The following is an 18,034-nucleotide window of genomic DNA, read 5'->3' as shown; positions in this document are numbered from 1 at the left end:
ATTTTCTGGGACAGAGATATGTCAACACACCTCCCCTTGGACGAACATGACCGGGACCTTGCAGGTCTTAACCCGATTTACACAAATAAGGAAGAGAGGCTTGGGTTCAGTGTAATTCTAGAAGTTGTTAGTACTCGTTAATGCGCATGGGTCCTCATAGCGACTTCCAAGACTGTATTTGGCAGGCACGCTAGAGAGGCATTTTCTTTCTATAATCGAAAGATGATTTCATTTTCTTGCCTATAATGTCATGATTAGCTCATGCGTATATTCGAATGCTCAGATGTGTAATTGAGGGATGAAACCCCTCGTGGCTTTAATGCTACATTAAATCACCAGACTTAAGTAGCCCAGGCACGTTCATCGCGTTGGCTCCAGAGATCTTTAACTGTTTGGGGTGAAATCCCTAGAAGTGGAATGAAGCACTTAAAACGTCCTAGAAATTCCTCGAGCCCTGACAGCTTTTCTGCCAACCGCGCTCGATGGCCACACTCCTGCACAAGGGCACAGGGAGGCCAGGGCGGCGTTGGGCCGGCTGCCGACGTGGTGTGCTCTGAAGGCGGACCCAACCGACCCGTCTCTCTGCCCTGTGACATTTCTCCTCAGACCACAGATGAGCGGGTCCAGCTGACCGACATACGACCCAGCAGGTGGTATCAGTTCCGAGTGGCAGCCGTCAACGTGCATGGCACCCGAGGCTTCACGGCCCCCAGCAAACACTTCCGCTCCTCCAAAGGTCAGTCCTGCTCTCCTGACCCCATGCTCTCCTTCCTCCCGGGCGCACCTGGGATGCGGAGCCGTGGTGTCCCCGTGTTCATATTTATGGTTGGTCAGCAGGTGGCTTTGCTGTTCTTTGTGAACGGGGCCAGATGTGTGAGGATGTACGATTAAGAACATCCTTGGGCCTTCTACCTTCAAAACATCACCCGAGATGATATAATGGGGTTTCCTCCACTTTGAAGTGGTGGTTTCCCATCAATCTTTGCCTCAAGATACTGTGGCGTAGTCACCATTCAATTAAGTTTTGGAGAGAAGGGTTTAGTTTGAGCTACTTCAGATGGTGCAGCTTTTCTTCAAACGGTGTTTGCATACAGTGTGTAATTAATCTCTGGTGCTTCAAAACATCCAGAATTGAAACCGTGAGTCACCTATGTCATTGCCATTATTTTCATTTTTTTTAAAGATTTTCTTTATTTATTCATGAGAGACACACACACACACACACAGGCAGAGACACAGGCAGAGGGAGGAGAAGCAGGCTCCATGCAGGGAGCCCAATGCGGGACTCAATCCCTGGACTCCAGGATCACGCCCTGGGCCGAAGGCAGACGCTCAACCACGGAACCACCCGGGTGTCCCTTGTTCCGTTCTTATTTCATTTGCTATTAGGAAAGTCTCTGGGATCCAACAAATACTAATGATGTGACATCTCAGGTAAGTTTAGTGTGTGGTAGTGGCAGGATGGACCTGGTTTAGATGCCAGTAATGCCTCCGTGTGTGTTTCTCCGGCTGTGCCTCCTTGGCTGTACACCTTCACTGCTCACTGTACATCTGCCACAAGATCCCGTTTCACAGATCGCGGCTAGTGAGCTGATTCACTTCCTAACCAACTATGGGAACGTTTGGAGTGGCTGCTATAACTTGTGATTTCTGTTGTGTGATTGGGGAAATGTCTACGTCGCAGCCAGTCTGTGCATTTCTCTCGATGTAATATTGCCGCCTCTTTGTCTAAGTCATCGTTGGTCTTAGAAGTGGAAAGCTTGCAACCAAAATAAGTTAGTATTTGGATTCTGTTACACCGTATGCTGTGCGCTGTTAACTTTATTTTAAAAGACCTTTTAAGAAAGAAAGGGAAGCTGCATTTTTCCCTCCTTTGAGGCAAATCCACTAAGGAAGTTTAAAACTGCAATCATAGACATCAAACCTCGTCTTGAGGCTGTGTCTCCAATTGGTCTGATGATTTAGAGAGGCAAAGGAAATAATTAACAGTGGGTTCAGAGGCAAGGATCAATAAGAGGCTTGAGAACTCTTCACCTTGGGTTTCATGGTTCAAATGCGATCCAGGCACGTCGAGGTCAAAATACGTTACCATCTGTGCGGTTGCCTGCAGGTTGCCTGGGCTGGTGCTTCCAGGTCAGGGCTGCAGATAGAGAGCAGCCGGTAGCAGCTTCCAGCCTTTGGAGACAGATGTGGGGTACCTTCAGTGGTTGGGTGGGATCTGGGCAGAGCTCTGCTGGCAGCCCCCAGTGCCAGCACCTCAGAGGCATCCATTCTGAGCATGTAGCCAGGCCATGCTGTCCCAGGATGCCCCCTGGATATCTGAGCACCTCAACAGTCTGCAATTCCAGCTGCACCCCTCAGATTTAAATAGGCTTTCGCTGAATGAGAATGCACCATGTTGGGGAGGCATGGCATTCACCATTACACTGTTGTTCTCGTCCCTGATTTTCCAGACACACCCAACACTGAGCGTTCCAGAGACACCGTCCTTGCAGTTCTGGCAAGCCAGAAATGTCTGCCCAGAATTCATAGTAGATTCTACTCTTTTCCCAGTGAAAATGCATCACAGAATTATGGAAATGTAACAGATCCACTAAATGGTTGAACACAATTCCTCTAGGATTTGTGTAAAGGACACTTGCCCATTTCCAAGATGGCACCACATCTTCCCTCACCTACTCAGATCTCCTCAAACGGAGAAAGTGCCTTAATGGGAAAATGGTTTATAACAACCTGACTGAAATATAATTATCATACCGTTAAATTCATTCCTCCGAAGAGTATAGTCCAATCATTTGTACTATTTATGGAGGTGTGCATCACCATCGTCCACTTTAGAACCCTCCAAGAGCCTCCATGCCTTACTGGGGAAACTTTAAGGTAGAAACAAAGTTAGTTCTGAATCTTCACCTTCTCATCACTCAAGTTTCATTCGCTTTTGTATTAAAGAAACATTTGTTGAGCTCCTATATGTGTCAGGCTCTGGTCTAGGCACAGGGGATAATAAATGAAGGAAAGGTGAAAAATGTGTGCTTTGGTGGAGCACACATACTCACACACACTCTTCTGCCAATTGGGGTTTTGAGGAAACAGTAAACAAGGTTAATAAGTAAAATACTCTTGTAGGATAGGTAGTGACAGCTGATGTTTGGGGTATTTTGGTTTTAGTTATAGGGAGAGTGGACAGAGGTTTTGCAGAGAGAGAGGTGTTTGTGCAAAGGAGGTGAATCAGCCTTGTACCAATTTGAAAGAAGAGCATTGCAGTTACTGGAAATAATTGGTACAAAGGTCCTGTGGCAGGAGTTAATTTGCAGTGTTCATGGAACAGCAGAAGAGCCTGAGGGTTGGTTGAGCAGCAAAACAGGGCAGGGGAGCTGGAGATGAAGCCTGAGAAGCAGAAAGGAAGTGGGTTTGTTGGGTTTTCATAGCCACTGTAAAGAGCATGGATTTTACGCTCTGTTAGGTATGGGAGCAGCTGGGGGATGCAGAGCAAAGAACATGATGTGACTGAGATTTTAGTGGGGCCTCCCCAACTGTTGTGCAAAGAGGAGATGAGAGAGAGGAGGACAGAGAATCAGGGATGCCGGGGTCGTGGACCTGGGGAGGGGGTCACTGCAGCCTTCCTGGTAGAAGATGATGGTCACTTGGACGCAGCAAGGAGGGAGCCCCCCGGGGGACACAGCTGATGGCACCTGAGAAGGTGCCCGTGCCTCGCAGGAAATGCATAGGATACAGAGTGATTTCGGGATACGCAGAGTTCCAGAGGGGTAGTCGCTTCCCAGTCACTGGGATTGCTGTTTCAGGCCCCGTTCTGCAAACAGCCTTCTTCCTTCAGCAACAGCTGAAGGACGTGCTGGTAAGGTCGCTGTTGAGAAGCACGAGTGGATAAGCTTTTGAAGCCGAAGACACAAAAACAGCTTGGTTTCTACCTTAACGTCCTCCCAGGAACGCACGAAGAATCTTACTGGGGGTGATGGAACCATTGTAAAAGTGGGTGACATGGGTTGCCCATCTCAGAAAATCCTAAACGTCATCGCATTGTTCGTTTAATGTGAGTTTTACAACATACAATTTAAGTTCCCCTAAAGTCATTTAAACAATTTTCCCCCCCCATTAAGACCCCTTTCTCCATTGATGAGATTAAGTAAGCGGGAAAGATGTGGCGCCATCGTACCAAGGGCCGAGCATCCTTTGGACAGGCCCTGGAGGCCGTCTGCAGCCACTGAGCTGAACTGTGCTGGTCCCGTGATTCCGAGGTGCATCTTCAGTGAACCCGCAGTAGAACCTGTTCCGAATTCTGCAGAAGCACTTGCAGTCTCGAAAGCGTGAGAGCCACAGTCTAGAATGTTCCTCACGATGAGATGTACGGAAGTATGGATAAAGGGCGTATTTGTCAAAGCAGGAAATAGGACATTTTACCAGAGGCTGCTACGGTTCCAAAAACGGTGCATTTTCATTTAATAAAAGCCCATTTATTCCTGGTGTGCTCCAGAACTGAAACTGTACCGTTGTAAGTCCTCTAGTGGTTTAAAATGGCTTTGAGAAAGAATGATTGCCTCTAAAATAATAGTCTGTGCAAAGGGTAAGTAATTTCTAGTGTATTTGAGTTGGGTGGAGGGCCAGCCTCAGTAATTTAAGTCTGGGTCAAGGGAGAGAGGAAGGGATTTTTCTCCATCTACAATAAACACTTCTGAAAATAAAAGGAAAATTAAATGGAGAAAGAAAAAAAGAACTTGATAAAATGGGTTTCGTTTATGCTTTCTGCCTGGTATTCATTGGCCATAATCCTGATTTTTGTGGAAAAGCCCAAATTCTTGTCATTCTCTTCTTAACGGTTATGTTTAAATACAGAATTACTGTGGTTTGCCAGAATGGATTGGCTATTGACTAAGCTAATTTCCTTTTAACTCCTGTCTTTTCCCATAACTAAATCCTAACCCCTCAGAATGATGATTTTTACAGAAAATTCTGAGTTATGCATAGATTGGTAACTCAGGTTCATGTTTTCCTCCTCCCGGTGAATACCAGTCTTGTTGTTGGCCCCTCCCTATCTCCCCTGGAAGAGATGCATGATTATAAAATGGACAGAATCAATCAATAATTCCTCCTGGCAGCAGGAAGCTGCAAATAGCAGTTGGGATAATTTCTGTATTTACTTATTTAAATTTTCTACTACCTTCCCCCCAGTATTAAGATGGATAATTGGCTTCAGCTCTAAAAATTAAAATTACAAATTATTCAGTATCCTAATATCTTTGTTTTTTTTTTTGTTTTGTTTTGTTTTTTGTTTTTTGTTTTCTATGTTTTGTTTTGTCTCGTTATTTGGAGTAGAACTGGTAGTGCTTCTCCACGGAGAATTAGCTTCCTAGGTCGCTGCTAGGATGAAGCATCTTTCTAGCTCCCAAGCTGCCAGATTGTAGGGTCTACCCCAACTCTTCTATCCTGTTGCATGGAGAATAAACCATAGGAGGCGTGGTGTGTAGAACCCTGAGGTGTTGCTAGTCCTGTCCCGTGTGTGCACAAGGATGTGGGAACATGCCCTGTTAGCAGGTGACCTGGACACACAGACAGTTCCTACAGCGATGGGGCTTCCCCAGAGGCCCAGGCATGTAAAAGCTTTGAGTGGGGGTGGCTTGCTTCGGAGGAAATCCAGGAAACCGGGTGGGTAGGAGGAGGAAAAGGTGCGTTCTCATGTTGGTTGTCACCGGGGCAACCAGAACTCCTTCCCACGAGGACACCGTCACGGGACTCCGGCTGTTTCCTGGCGCATCTGTCCTGCACATGGGCACAGCCTCCTGAGGGCCCAGGTGAAGGCTCAGGCGACAGGCTGGCACTTAGAAGTTGAACTGTGTGTCCTGAGATTGTACAGTTGCAGGGACTGGGGGGTCTACCAGGCTTTTGCTCTAGACCCATAGGATTCCTATTACGGGGGCGTCTCGTACATTTTCAGTTGGGGTTTAAAATCAGTATATTAACAGTTCCATGGAAGGAATGCCCGCGTTAGCAGGTTCCCGGTCTCCTTCCTGTGCCCGACGCCGGTGGTAGCCGGAGACAGGCATGCCTTTCAGCCTCACTTGGCCTCTCCCCTGATGCCACCCTATGCCAGCACCCGGCAAGTGTCACGTTATGTAAGAAAGCTACCAATTTCTAACTGACAGAGTCCCCAGACTTGTGAGTAAACCACTAGGAGGGACAGTTGTACTTACAGAAAATGAAATTTTTGGGTTCCCTGCTATGTTTGCTTATAATTGCAGCAAATTGGTGTTTCACCTTGCCTTGAGCATGTTGGTATGAATCGAAGGGGCAAAAACTCTGTGTGCTTCACGTGCCCAGTGTTGGAAGTATGTATGGCTAAGGCCGAGTATCTCTGCCAAAATGCTCTTTTACTAGCTTGCCGAACTTGGGAAAGAGTACTTCTGCCCCTTGGCATGACTTCTGCGCCTCAACATGGATAGTGACAGAAGGAAGGCTTCTAATTTTGTAGATGGTACAAAAGCAAAACCTGATTTTATTTTGATTTCTTTTTTTTGCGTGTTGCCAAGAGCAAGCAGACATTTACTTGGATGTTTGCAGTTAGTCAATATCAGTTTAAGGTTCTGGAATAGCAAACACTAAAGGGAACTTAGAAGGAAAAATGTTAAAATCCGCCTTCTGTTGTCATTCAGCTAATGCATTATTTTTTAGTTATGATATTCATTTCCCTCCACATTCACGTCCTTTCCTGCATCCTTCTGCTCTATTTTCCCATGTGTACAGGATGCATTTAAAAGAAAAATCAGGGCAGCCCAGGTGGGTCGGCGGTTTAGTGCTGCCTTTAGCCCAGGGTGTGATCCTGGAGACCTGGGATCGAGTCCCATGTCGGGCTCCCTGCATGGAGCCTGCTTCTCCCTCTGCCTGTGTCTCTGCCTCTCTCTCTGTCTCTCATGAATAAATAAATAAATAATTTTTAAAAAATCAGGGGATCCCTAGGTGCCTCAGCGGTTTAGCACTGCCTTCGGCCCAGGGTGTGATCCTGGAGACCGGGGATCTAGTCCCACGTCGGGCTCCCTGCATGAAGCCTGCTTCTCCCTCTGCCTGTGTCTCTGCCTCTCTCTTTGTCTCTCTCTCTCTCTCTCATGAATAAAGAAAATCTTTTAAAAAAGGAAAGAAAGAAAAATCAGCAGACAGCATTGCTTTCCAAGCGCCTAAGTATCACCCCGGATGTTATTCCATACCTTACAGAGTGTTAGTAAAAGGAGAACAGACATCACCGGGAGTAATAAAGTTCCCTGCTGCTCCGCGGGGACCCATGACTCTATGCGGCTCCGCAGCTGCTCCGTGTGTGCCATTTCCACTGGGCACGACTCCCCGGTGCATGTGTCTTGAAACTATTTAAGAGTTGGAAACGTGCCTGCCGTGTAGCTTCTGCAGCTTTTCAGAGGCTCATGAGTTGTGTCTCTAGATACTGCAGGGTGATTTCTTTTCCTCTCTTTAAAAAAAACAAAACAAAACAAAAAAACGAGGAAAGGAAAATTATCCTGACTGCTGAGTCTGGAAAGGAAAAGAAAAGCCAAATATTAGAACCAACCTTTCAATTTGGTTTTCGGTTGCAAAATGCATGAGTGCTTTTACCATTGCTTTAAAAATGTAACTCCACTTGATCACTATTACTTAGCTTAAGAGATATTTCTGTAGTGTGTGTCAGTGGGAGGTTTGATCTCTGGATACCATTTGGGGAAATCAAGTAAGTAATAAAAGTAACATCTATTTTCTTAGAACATATGTTGTTCCTCTATATGCGCAAGTCTGAGTATATATGTGTATGTGCATGTGATTACTTATCAGCTCTTTTCTGCTGATAAGCACGCTACCATTCACTTGTGGCATTACCCACCAAAGGTAAGAATGAAACCTTAAATCTCTATGCGAAACCCAAATGTTCCACCTTCCATGGCTGGAAGCATCACATGTGATCGTGAATAAAAGGAACTATTTTTGTCCAACACTAACATTAGATAAATTCATGCTAAAGGATTAATACAGCTTGAACTGGAAAGTGTATGTAAGTAGAAAAAGCTACCACAGCCTTCCTCTGCCGGTTATCTTTGGAAGAGTGCTTCCTTCTGCTTTCGGAGATGGGTTTCTGCAGATAATTGGGGAGAACACAGAGGGAGTAGAAAGCAGCAGAAAGGGAATCAAGGTGGAGGAGAAATCCTCTGATTTAAGCTTCAGAGGGAGGGCTTGGAGAGCATTGGTCTTGTGATAAGACTCTGACCTTTCACTCTCTGCTCTAGAACGTAAATCTCCCACGCTCAATCTCCTCATCTGTAAAATGGCAACAAAAGTCCAACATTTACCCCACAAAGTATAACCATGCCTTGATAACATTAGAGATCGTGCTCATGTCATGTTTCAAAAGCTAATGGTAGTGCTGCTTTTGAAAGACTGGCTCAGGGGTTGGCAGTGTATGGCCCGTGGTCCAAATTTGGCTTGCTGCCTGCTTTTACAGATAAAGTTTTATTGGCACACAGCTCATTTGTTGGCATATTTTCCATGGTGGCTTTTGAGCTACAGGTGCAGAGTTAGGTAGTTGCTTGCCACAGAGCTCGCATGGTCTGCAAATCCTGAAGTGTTCACTCTCTGCCCCTGACTCAAAAAGCTTGTCAGTTCCTGCACTAGGTAATTAAAAGATGAACATGTTCCCCACAGAAGAGCTTTCCGTGTTTTCTTTTTGTAGGTACACTGGCCCATAGTAGCGATGGATGTGTAACATACGTAGAGATGAGGGCCACCTGGGTGGCTCAGCAGTTGAGCATCTGCCTTCGGCTCAGGGCGTGATCCCGGGGTCCTGGGATCGAGTCTCACATCAGGCTTCCTGTATGGAATCTGCTTCTCCCTCTGCCTGTGTCTCTGCCTCTCTCTCTGTGTCTCTCATGAATAAATAAATAAAATCTTAAAAAAAAGACATAGGTAGAGATGAGGCATGTGTGGGCATGTATTTTAGAGCCTTGACGATGCCCTCTTTCTGCCCTCCTTTCCATTCTCCCGACTCTACTGCCCCCCATTACTTCAATGACCTTGGACAAGTTGCTTTACCTCTCTAACCAAAAGCATTTACCAGTTTTTTTTTTTAAGTGCCAAGTAAATAAATTATATAATGCGTTAGGGCTTTATTAAAATGTAGAGTCTTTATATATATATATTTTTTTTTCACATGCAGACTTCCAAGTAGACATTTCAAAATTTGAATGCAATTAAGACATCATGCAAACGAAAAGAAAAGATTCTGTGTGATTCAGCAAAGGGAATATATTTTCCTTTGCAATGGAACGAGCCATCACACAAAGCAGGGAATGGGTTGACTATGGGAATTTTAGGATTGAAAATGAAATCCTTCAGATTAGACAGATGGGATAGGCTGCCTCTCACCTGACGTCTACAGCAAATAAATGGAGAAATGAATATTTGGTTGACAGAGGAGAATCAGGAGACCAGAAAGTCTCTGCAATTGCCTTTTGCTTCATAACTGAACAGTGATTATTTGGGGGGCATCTCATCCTGGTAATGGAAGTACACCATCTTGATAGCGTAAATTGTTGAGAATAATGTAAAGGTAATGTCAGATAATGTAAAGCAAAAATTACTAATTCACATATTTGAAAGCATTATTTCCTTATACGTTGTTCTCAGGAATTATGTTGTTGTGTGTTTCATAATGTTCCATAAAGGAGATGATGTTATTCTGGATTTTGATGATCACATCCAAGTTGTGATCAAGTTTTCTGGGGCAGTGAGTAAGAATGTACTGAATGGAGTAGATGAAGACACTGGTGAAATACCTAATATCATTACACTTGGATTTCTTGAGAAGAGGAGATGATTTTGAGCTCTTCCCGTGCACCTAGAATAACTTGAGAATTCATGTAACTTTATTTTCCGTACACAGACTTTCAGGTGCATCACTGAAAACATGTACAGCTGTGATCGTCTTTACATATTGAAATTATTTCCTTGTCTTGAAGTGATGATTAGCCTGCAAACTAGTTTCCCTCTCCAAAAACTCTGTAGCTCCTTTTTCTAGGTTACAGATGGAGTCGTACAATAGAGGAAGGAGGGTTGCTTTGAGTCTCTTATTTCAAGCCAGAAAGAGCCCCCCTTTGGTTTTCCAGTTCCCTTTATGGTCTTGTCACGATTCACCCATTTCAGTTGATGGGGTCGAAAACTTGAACTGAAATATCAGATTAAAGTCAACGTTTAGGAAAACTGTCATCCATTCACCTATTCATTTAGCATCTATTTCCTGAGTGCCTACCATGTGCTACGCACTCTTCTCCATGCTGGGAATACAGAAGTGAACAAAACAAAACAAAAAAATCTTCCTCCTCTCGTGGAGCTTTCATTATTGAGGGTAGAGCCAGATAGCAAATAAGGTACATAATAAGTGAGTTAACTGGTCATAAGGGCTGTGGAGAACAAGGAAGCAGGAGAAATCATGGTGAAAACTTTCTCGGGCGGGAGGAAAGAGCTGGTAGCTCTTTTGAATGGGGTGGCATCTGGTAGACCCCCAGCAGGTGAGGCGCCCGCCACGGGGAGCTGCGGGGGCAAGCGGTAGGCAGACCGTGGGGACGTCTCAGCCTGGTGGTTGGCCTCTCCACGGCCTAGTAGGCAATGATGGGACTTGAGCAGAGGGCCTGGTGGGCCTGGGAAAGCATTTGGGAGGCAACGCGAGGCCCCAGTCTGCAGGACCTGGGGGACTGCTAATGCTTGGACCCTGAGCCGGGAAGCCTCAAGCGGGAGCGACGGACCCGGTGTGGGCACTACTGGGAGAGGCTCCGGAGGCCTCAGCACGGGCAGGGTTGAGGGGAGGCCCCTGCCACACTGCGGGAAAGGTGGCGGTGCCCGCGGCATCACGCGGTTGACCGCGGTGCGCTGAAGTCCGCCAGCAGGTGTTGCCGAAGGGCTCCGAGGGACGCTGTGACCTCAGGTGTCCCGTCTGGCTAAGCTCTGGCCAAGCGGAAGGAAGGAGTTTGCTCCTGAGCTGCGCTGACGACCAGGGCTGAGTCGGACGCCTCCTGCCTGGGGTGGCTCGGAGGCCCCGAGCGGAGCTGACCGTCCAGGCTCCCGTGAGCACATGCACCTGAGAGTCAGCGGAACAGAGCCCTTGGGTAAAGCTGTGACCGGACCAGAGCCCCAGGAGGTGCGAGGACACGAGGGGGCAGGGCTGGGGGGCGGCCCGCGCAGACGGCGGCGTGCGGTGAGCCAGCCGGGGAGGCCGAGCAGGAGCCGCACTGGGAGCAGAGTCGTGTCAGGTGGAGGCCGTGACTCAGAGTGCAGGCGGCCCAGCGGTGTCCCTGCGTCCACGTGCATGACCGGAGGGGGCTCCCCGGCGCTCCCCAGGCCCAGGGTGAGGCAAACCAGCGTTTTCCAGCTGACCCAGAACCCAGGGGCGCTCACACCTCTTGCTTTGTTGCCACCAGGTGCGGTGCTTTTCAAGTTCCGGCCTGCGGTAGATCATCTGCTTCAGAATTGTGTGTTTTACATAGAAAATATTTGACATAAAACCTACAAATACATATTTATGCAAATATATGAAATTTATACATATGGGGCCCCACGGGGACTCACTGAGTCAGCGTATCCCAGTGTATGTCTCGGGCGCTCCCAGAAGTTTCCTGAAGTTGACTGTCTCAGGACCACCTGATCAACAGTATCACGAACTGTGCTTTGGGTTAGCCACTCACCTGAAAAAGTGACTACGAAATGTTCTCATTTTTAAAGATTGAGCAATCAACCAGACCTGCGCTCCTTCCTTACATATCCAAGAAAAGCAAGAGATTTTTAAAAGTGATTCATGTTTTCATCATCCCCAAACCACACACAATCCCGACAGTAAAAACATGGGTATTTTTCCCTTGGTCTGCTTCATTTCTATCAAGTTAGCTATAACCTCTTTCCACTTCTGATGCAGATGGTATTATAAATATTCGAATTATTGACAGCATTTTTCTGGGAAAGCGTCTTCAAAACGAAACCATCTGTAAATAATTTGTGGTGAGCGGCATCTACACTTGCTCACTTTATGGCAGAGAATGAAGGAAAGGCCGTCTAGCTCATGCATGTTTAGTCATCTTCATATATATATACATATATATATACATGGAGATTTGTAGAGTAATAATTCCAGAGCCTAGTCTGTCTCTTGACAGCTGAGAAGGTTTTGGTTTATGTGACAAGCCAGAAATGGTGAAATTACAAAAATGGATGTCATCCGTATGCCATCCAATTTGCAATGTAGAGTAAGAAAAAAAAAATGCTTTATTTTTGCTGATCTCCGTTTTTCACTCTTCCTGAAGCAAGGATCAAAAGCTACACGACCAGTAAGATGAAAACAATTACTCGGGTGAGCTGGACTTCTTTCTTTTTCTGCCCAGAGTTTTCAAAGCCAGGTCTACTCTGCTGACCTTTTTAATGCCAACCAGCCTAAGTGGAATCCTACCATGTTTGTTTGTTTTTTTAAAAAAGATTTTATTTATTTGAGAGAGAGCATATGTGAGCGGGGAGGGGGAGGGGCAAAAGGAGAGGGAGAAAGAATTTCAAGCAGACTTCGTGCTGAGTGCAGAGGCCAACTCGGGCTGGATCTCATGATTGTGGGATCACACCCTGAGCCAAAACCGAGAGTCAAACGCTTAACTGACACAGGTGCTCCAATTATACCATATTTCATAAAAATTTATCAATTGAGGTACAGTGAAAATTTAGCTGGGTTATAGTGGTATATAGAGCCTTCTGGATTACAAATGTGGCCCAAACGAATCTATCTTCCTGTTTTGTGCCCTGTATTTTCATTTGAGGCTTACAGAAGAGACTGTATTTGTTTTCAGCTTCTCTGCATGTAAAGGGCAGTGCTCATGTGTTGACAGTGTAGTTACTAGACATCCAAGGACATGGCTTTTGTTGTCACCTTGGTACTTGAGTATATGGTGTGTCTTTCTCCTGGATTTCAGATCCATCCGCACCCCCAGCTCCGGCCAACCTCCGACTTGCAAATTCCACCGTAAACAGTGACAACACTGTGACCGTGGCTATTGTTTGGGATCTCCCTGAGGAACCAGACATCCCCGTGCATCACTACAAGGTGTTTTGGAGCTGGACGGTCAACAGCAAATCCCTCGTCCCAACAAAAAAGAAGCGGAGAAAGACTACGGATGGGGTAAGTGGGTACGAGAAGCAAGAGTGGAGTCTTCTTGCAAAGTGTATTTGAACTCAAGGCCGCAGATCCCAGGGGTGGCCTCTGGTGAGCTAAGAGAAGGAATGGGTGAAGGAAAACTTCCCATCCCTCTCGCTTGCGCTGAGGAAGTGCAGAGAGTGGAGGTCCATTCCAGAAGTTTTGCCTTTGACATTTTAGGTGAAAATAGCTGCAGGTAGCCCGTTGACCTACTCATCTCCAAATGGCAGGCACGATGCCAGAAAGGAGAGGAACAGAAATCATTTTTGTCTTGATGCCCTGTCATAGAAAATCACGTAATTCAAAATGTCCCTAGCATCTAGATCTTCTTTGGTTTTGGTTGAGATCCTTGTAAATCAATGAGCAATGTTCATGGCTTTTCTGTCGCAGGGGATTTCCTTCTGTAAGCTAATCAGCTTAGAAAATGCATGTTTGACAATATATTGCTCTCATTGATTAAAAGAACTTGGAATGGTTTATTTTCCAGATGCCAAGAAATAAAGTCTTCACTGAACCATTTTCTGAAATGAGATTGCTATGATCGTGAACATTTGGCATTGCATGAATTTCTTAGTGCACAAAAAGAAGTTACTCGGTTTCTTTTATTGTTGTTAGAAAACTTACATAAACAACTTCCCCCTAATTTATAAAGCTGAATTCCATAAAAAAATAAATATTTGAAAATGTCTTACAAAAAGGATGGTAAGCCTTTTTTTTTTTTTTTTTTTTTTGGCAGTGAAGATTCTAATTGCTGTGCCATTTAGAATTCTAAAACATGTCTCCAAAAGTCTGTAACCTTGATATTTAGCTGATGCCTATTTTGGTTTATTTTTAAGAAACTTTCTGACATTTCCATCTTTTATTTTTAAGGACTTCACCATAAGTGATAATTGGCAACGCGTGGTTGGCACATAGGAAGATTTAAAGGAGCTTAAATTGTGGGACCCATAAGGGGTAGGAAGCAAAATGGTAATAGTGCCTGCACACCACACACACACACACACACACACACACACACGCACATACATGCACATACATGCACACACATACACCATCAATCAGCAAACAGCATCATGGGTTACTAGGAAACTGCAATGTATTTCTTTCCAGTGTCAATTAGATAAATAAAACGTGAACTGCAAAGTTAATTGACACCGTTAATAGGACAGGGTAGCCAAAATTGTAGGTCACTATTTAAATTTTTGGATCCACCATAGGCAAGCTATAGGTCATGTGGATCACTAAATTCTCAATGTCAAAATCTCACCAGTTGAGATTAGGATTAGAAACTGGAGAAATCGGGCAGCCCGGGTGGCTCAGCAGTTAGCGCCGCTTGGAGACCCCGGATTGAGTCCCATGTCAGGCTCCCTGCATGGAGCCTGCATCTCCCTCTGCCTGTGTCTCTGCCTCTCTCTCTCTCTCTCTGTCTCTCATGAAAAAATACATAAAATCTTTAAAAAAAATGGAGAAATCGAAGAGAACATGAGAAATTATAAAATTTTCTTTTTAGGGATCAGTGAGTCCCCATTTACTAAGAGATTTACTAATATCCTTGGTAAATAGGAGAGAGGGGATCTTCAAGGGGATGCTTTTTCAAAAGTAAGTTTTCTTTTAGTTTGGAGACAGCAGTTTGGGGAGAGTGATAATCCAACAGGAAACCCTAAGTAAAAGCAAGGATTGGTAGTTTATGCAAACACACTACATGTTAAAGGATGTAAAACGTCCACCAGGAGACCCCAAGAGGGTTTTCCTCCGGCAGCACCCGGTGCAGAGCACTGTCCCTCCTCCCCTCGAAGACCCAACCGTGGCCTGGAGTCTGCCTCTCTCTGACTTGCGGTTGTGCCGTCAGCCTTCCAGAGCCAAACAGCCGGAGATGGCTGCATTCTGATCGTTCATCCCTCAAAAGCCCGAATCCCATAGCAGCGCCATCCAGAATTTACAGTGAGCCTTATGGTCGCGGTTCTGGAATGCCCACGGAAAGCATGTTCTCGCGCCGAAAAGAGATCTCACAAGGCCCGAGAGTGTGATCAGAATGTTGGTAACAGGTGACGGTGGAATTGAAACACAGGAGTTCCTTAGGTGTTGCAGTGCCAGTGGGACACTCCCTGTCCCGTGTCACTGTCAGTACCACCCTGTAGTTTCTGGGCAAGCCTTACAGCCATCACATGCGTCAAAGACACCCAACTTTATTTTTCTTTCATTATTTTCATTTTTCTTCAGTTTCTTAGGAAACTAAGCTGGTTTCCCGTAACCCTAGAAAAAGCACCTGACTCAGGGTTATCAGACGTGTGCTCCTGTCTCGAGGCCACCATCAGACACCTGGCTCGCTCTGATGTGTCACTGGATCTCTCAGCCTGTAGTAGAATTCCTGTCTGGCCTCCAGCCATTAGGCAAAGAGGTCGTTTTGACTTGCTTCACTTAATGCTGCACGTCACACAGAGAAACCTGGATGAGTGCTTGACACTAACAATAACGATGACCAAAAAAAATCTTAAAACATTTTCTTAGGATGATTCTCCTCACTACTTTTGATTGAAATTTACTCATAGGACATTTAAAAGAAATATTTTAAATATGCAGTTAGTGCCAATTCATAATTTTTCCAGGTATGCCAACATGAGCTCGGTCAGTTTACGACCAACGCATCTCTCTTCTCTGTGAGATGGTGTCTAGAATGGGAGGGGACGGAATTATTCAGTTGTATAGTATCAGGGAGGATCCAGTCATTGGATGAGGAACAAGTTCCAAAAAATATGTGTGGTCATTCTATAAAATTTATTTTGATGCATGGTAAAAGAGGATTTTCGGATCCTAAAGACAAAGAGAATTGTGTGATCTTAGAAAACTGAGGGCAGAGCCAAGTAGGGGGTGACATGCCGCTGCATGAGGACCGTGTGGCTTTGTGACGAAGAGGAGAGGCAGGGCAGGCGTGTAACGGGCGTGGTGAATTTTGTCTTCCTCTGCAGTCCCAGAATTCGGTGATCCTGGACAGACTCCAGCCAGACTCCAGCTACACCGTGGAGCTGCAGGCCGTGGCGTACTGGGGGCAGACGCGCCTGAAGGGGGCCAAGGCCTCCCTGCACTTCACGCCGGCGCACGCCGCCAGCCACAGTAAGTGCCGAGTCCTTGTCCTCCGGTGGGTGGTAAAGCTGGGGCTCGCCTAAGAGAGAGAGAGAGACAGACAGAGAGACAGAGAGAGTGAGCTTGAGCCTTTCCCCCGGCAGTCGTGACCTGGGAGACCCTGCTGGCCGTGAGCCTCCAGTGCTGGGTGAGATGACCTCTGGAACTACTGTGTGTCACACACTTCCACCTTTCAATTTTTTATCTGTTGAATATGCACTACTTTGGTGTCATAATGGAAGCTTAACAAGAAAACTTCCCACTCCTGCACATGGGGCAGGGGACACACCCGTTCTAACTGGCATTCCACAGCGGCCCCAGTCACTTCTGGAAAGGCTACTTCATATTCCACGGAGTTAATTATTCCCATATTGATTTCCCTTGTCTCCAGTTTTCCTAAACTAGTATGTTTGCCGCAGACCGTGCAAAGCAAAAGGAGGGTCTTTACATGGCACCCCCATCTGAGCCAGAAAAGAAGTCGCTTTCTTATTCCTGGCTTTGTTCACAAGAGGGGCCGGGCCGGTGAGAGCCGCAGAGGAGAAGCGCCTGGCGAGGCTTCCGGAACGGGGCAGATGAAAGGAGCGTGTGATGTTGATTCCCTAGGAGGAGAGCCCCGTGGCGTCTGCCTTTCATCAGGGCCCGGTGCAGAGGGTAGAGCAATGGGCTCGAAGCTTGTCTGAATTTAGGAAAGGCGAGCCTCGCTCTGCAGACTTAGGCGCAGTCATTGCTTGTAATTACCTTGTACCACCTGCAAAAAATAGGATCGGAATGAGCAGGTCTGTTTGAAATGACGCGTTCAAAAACGTTCCAGAAACAGAGCTTCCTACCTGCTTGAGAAACCGTCTCTTTGGAGATTAAATGTATTTGAAACAGTCTTCTCTTTCTCTGTATAACTCTGGGCACGATACAACTGTTACTGAAAAATTCTCATGAAAAAAAATTTTTTTTAACTTTTCTGTATGTTTAGAAACTTAGACTGATTTTTCAATCCTGTCATCCATCCGTTCCTCAACCTGAAATGTACGGCTACGAATTATGCCAGCACTGCGTCTAATATGGGGGGATACTTACTGTGTTACTCTTATACTATGAACATGCCGCACTATATAGTGTGCCTATGTACTGTGTAGCCCAAGTATACACGATCTAGTCCATTTGCACGTATATTTGTGTATATGTGCATATACATGGACACATGCACATACACATACATACACAACATACACAAATAGATGTGCATATGCACACACATACACGTAAGCATGCATATGCATGCACGGTACAGGATGCATATGCATGCATGCACACACATGTACACAGATACGCAGGCATATGCATGCATGTACACATGTACAGGATGCGTAAGCAGACACACATGTCCACAGATACACATGCACGCATGCACACGTGTACAGGATGCATAAGGATGCACATGTCTGTACACATACCCATGCACACACATACGTACACAGAGCCACCTGCATATGCACACACGCACACATCTGCATACACAGAGACACCCGCATATGCACACATGCACATGGACGCACACACTCTGCAACACTGGATGCATGTGATCTCTGCCTAATGTGGAGTGTGGACGATGAACATGTAGACGCGATCACACAAGCATTAGTCCGCCGCGGAGGCAGCAGCAGCTAAGGTGGCGGTGCGGCCCGAGGGCCCGGAGCAGCGAGGCGTCGGCGGACG

The 18,034-nt window shown here is 46.0% G+C and overlaps 1 protein-coding gene and 1 long non-coding RNA gene across 3 annotated transcripts in view; one reads left to right on the top strand and one right to left on the bottom strand.

Annotated features, from left to right (window-relative positions):
* Nucleotides 1–18,034, top strand: part of LOC140629079 (anosmin-1-like) — a 186,393-nt gene that overhangs the window by 136,187 nt on the left and 32,172 nt on the right. The window contains exons 6-8 of the mRNA XM_072818483.1: nucleotides 607–736; nucleotides 12,984–13,189; nucleotides 16,171–16,315. Of these exons, the coding sequence (XP_072674584.1) occupies nucleotides 607–736; nucleotides 12,984–13,189; nucleotides 16,171–16,315 (481 nt within the window). The remainder of the gene's footprint in view (nucleotides 1–606; nucleotides 737–12,983; nucleotides 13,190–16,170; nucleotides 16,316–18,034) is intronic.
* The window catches only part of LOC140629081 (uncharacterized), a 528,858-nt gene continuing 520,766 nt past the window's right edge, over nucleotides 9,943–18,034 (bottom strand). Inside the window, exons 13-14 of one of the 2 annotated variants that reach the window (XR_012026945.1) lie at nucleotides 16,614–17,072; nucleotides 9,943–16,364 (exon numbers count right to left, since the gene is read on the bottom strand). This is a non-coding gene — a long non-coding RNA (uncharacterized lncRNA). Of the gene's footprint in view, nucleotides 17,073–18,034 lie in introns of both variants that reach the window. The other variant, XR_012026944.1, reaches the window with a different exon arrangement.

The sequence above is a fragment of the Canis lupus genome, chromosome Y, assembly GCF_048164855.1.
Source record: "Canis lupus baileyi chromosome Y, mCanLup2.hap1, whole genome shotgun sequence".
NCBI lineage: Eukaryota > Metazoa > Chordata > Mammalia > Carnivora > Canidae > Canis > Canis lupus.
The sequence above is the reverse complement of the archived record's forward strand: the minus strand, read 5'-3'. Positions and strand labels throughout refer to the sequence as shown.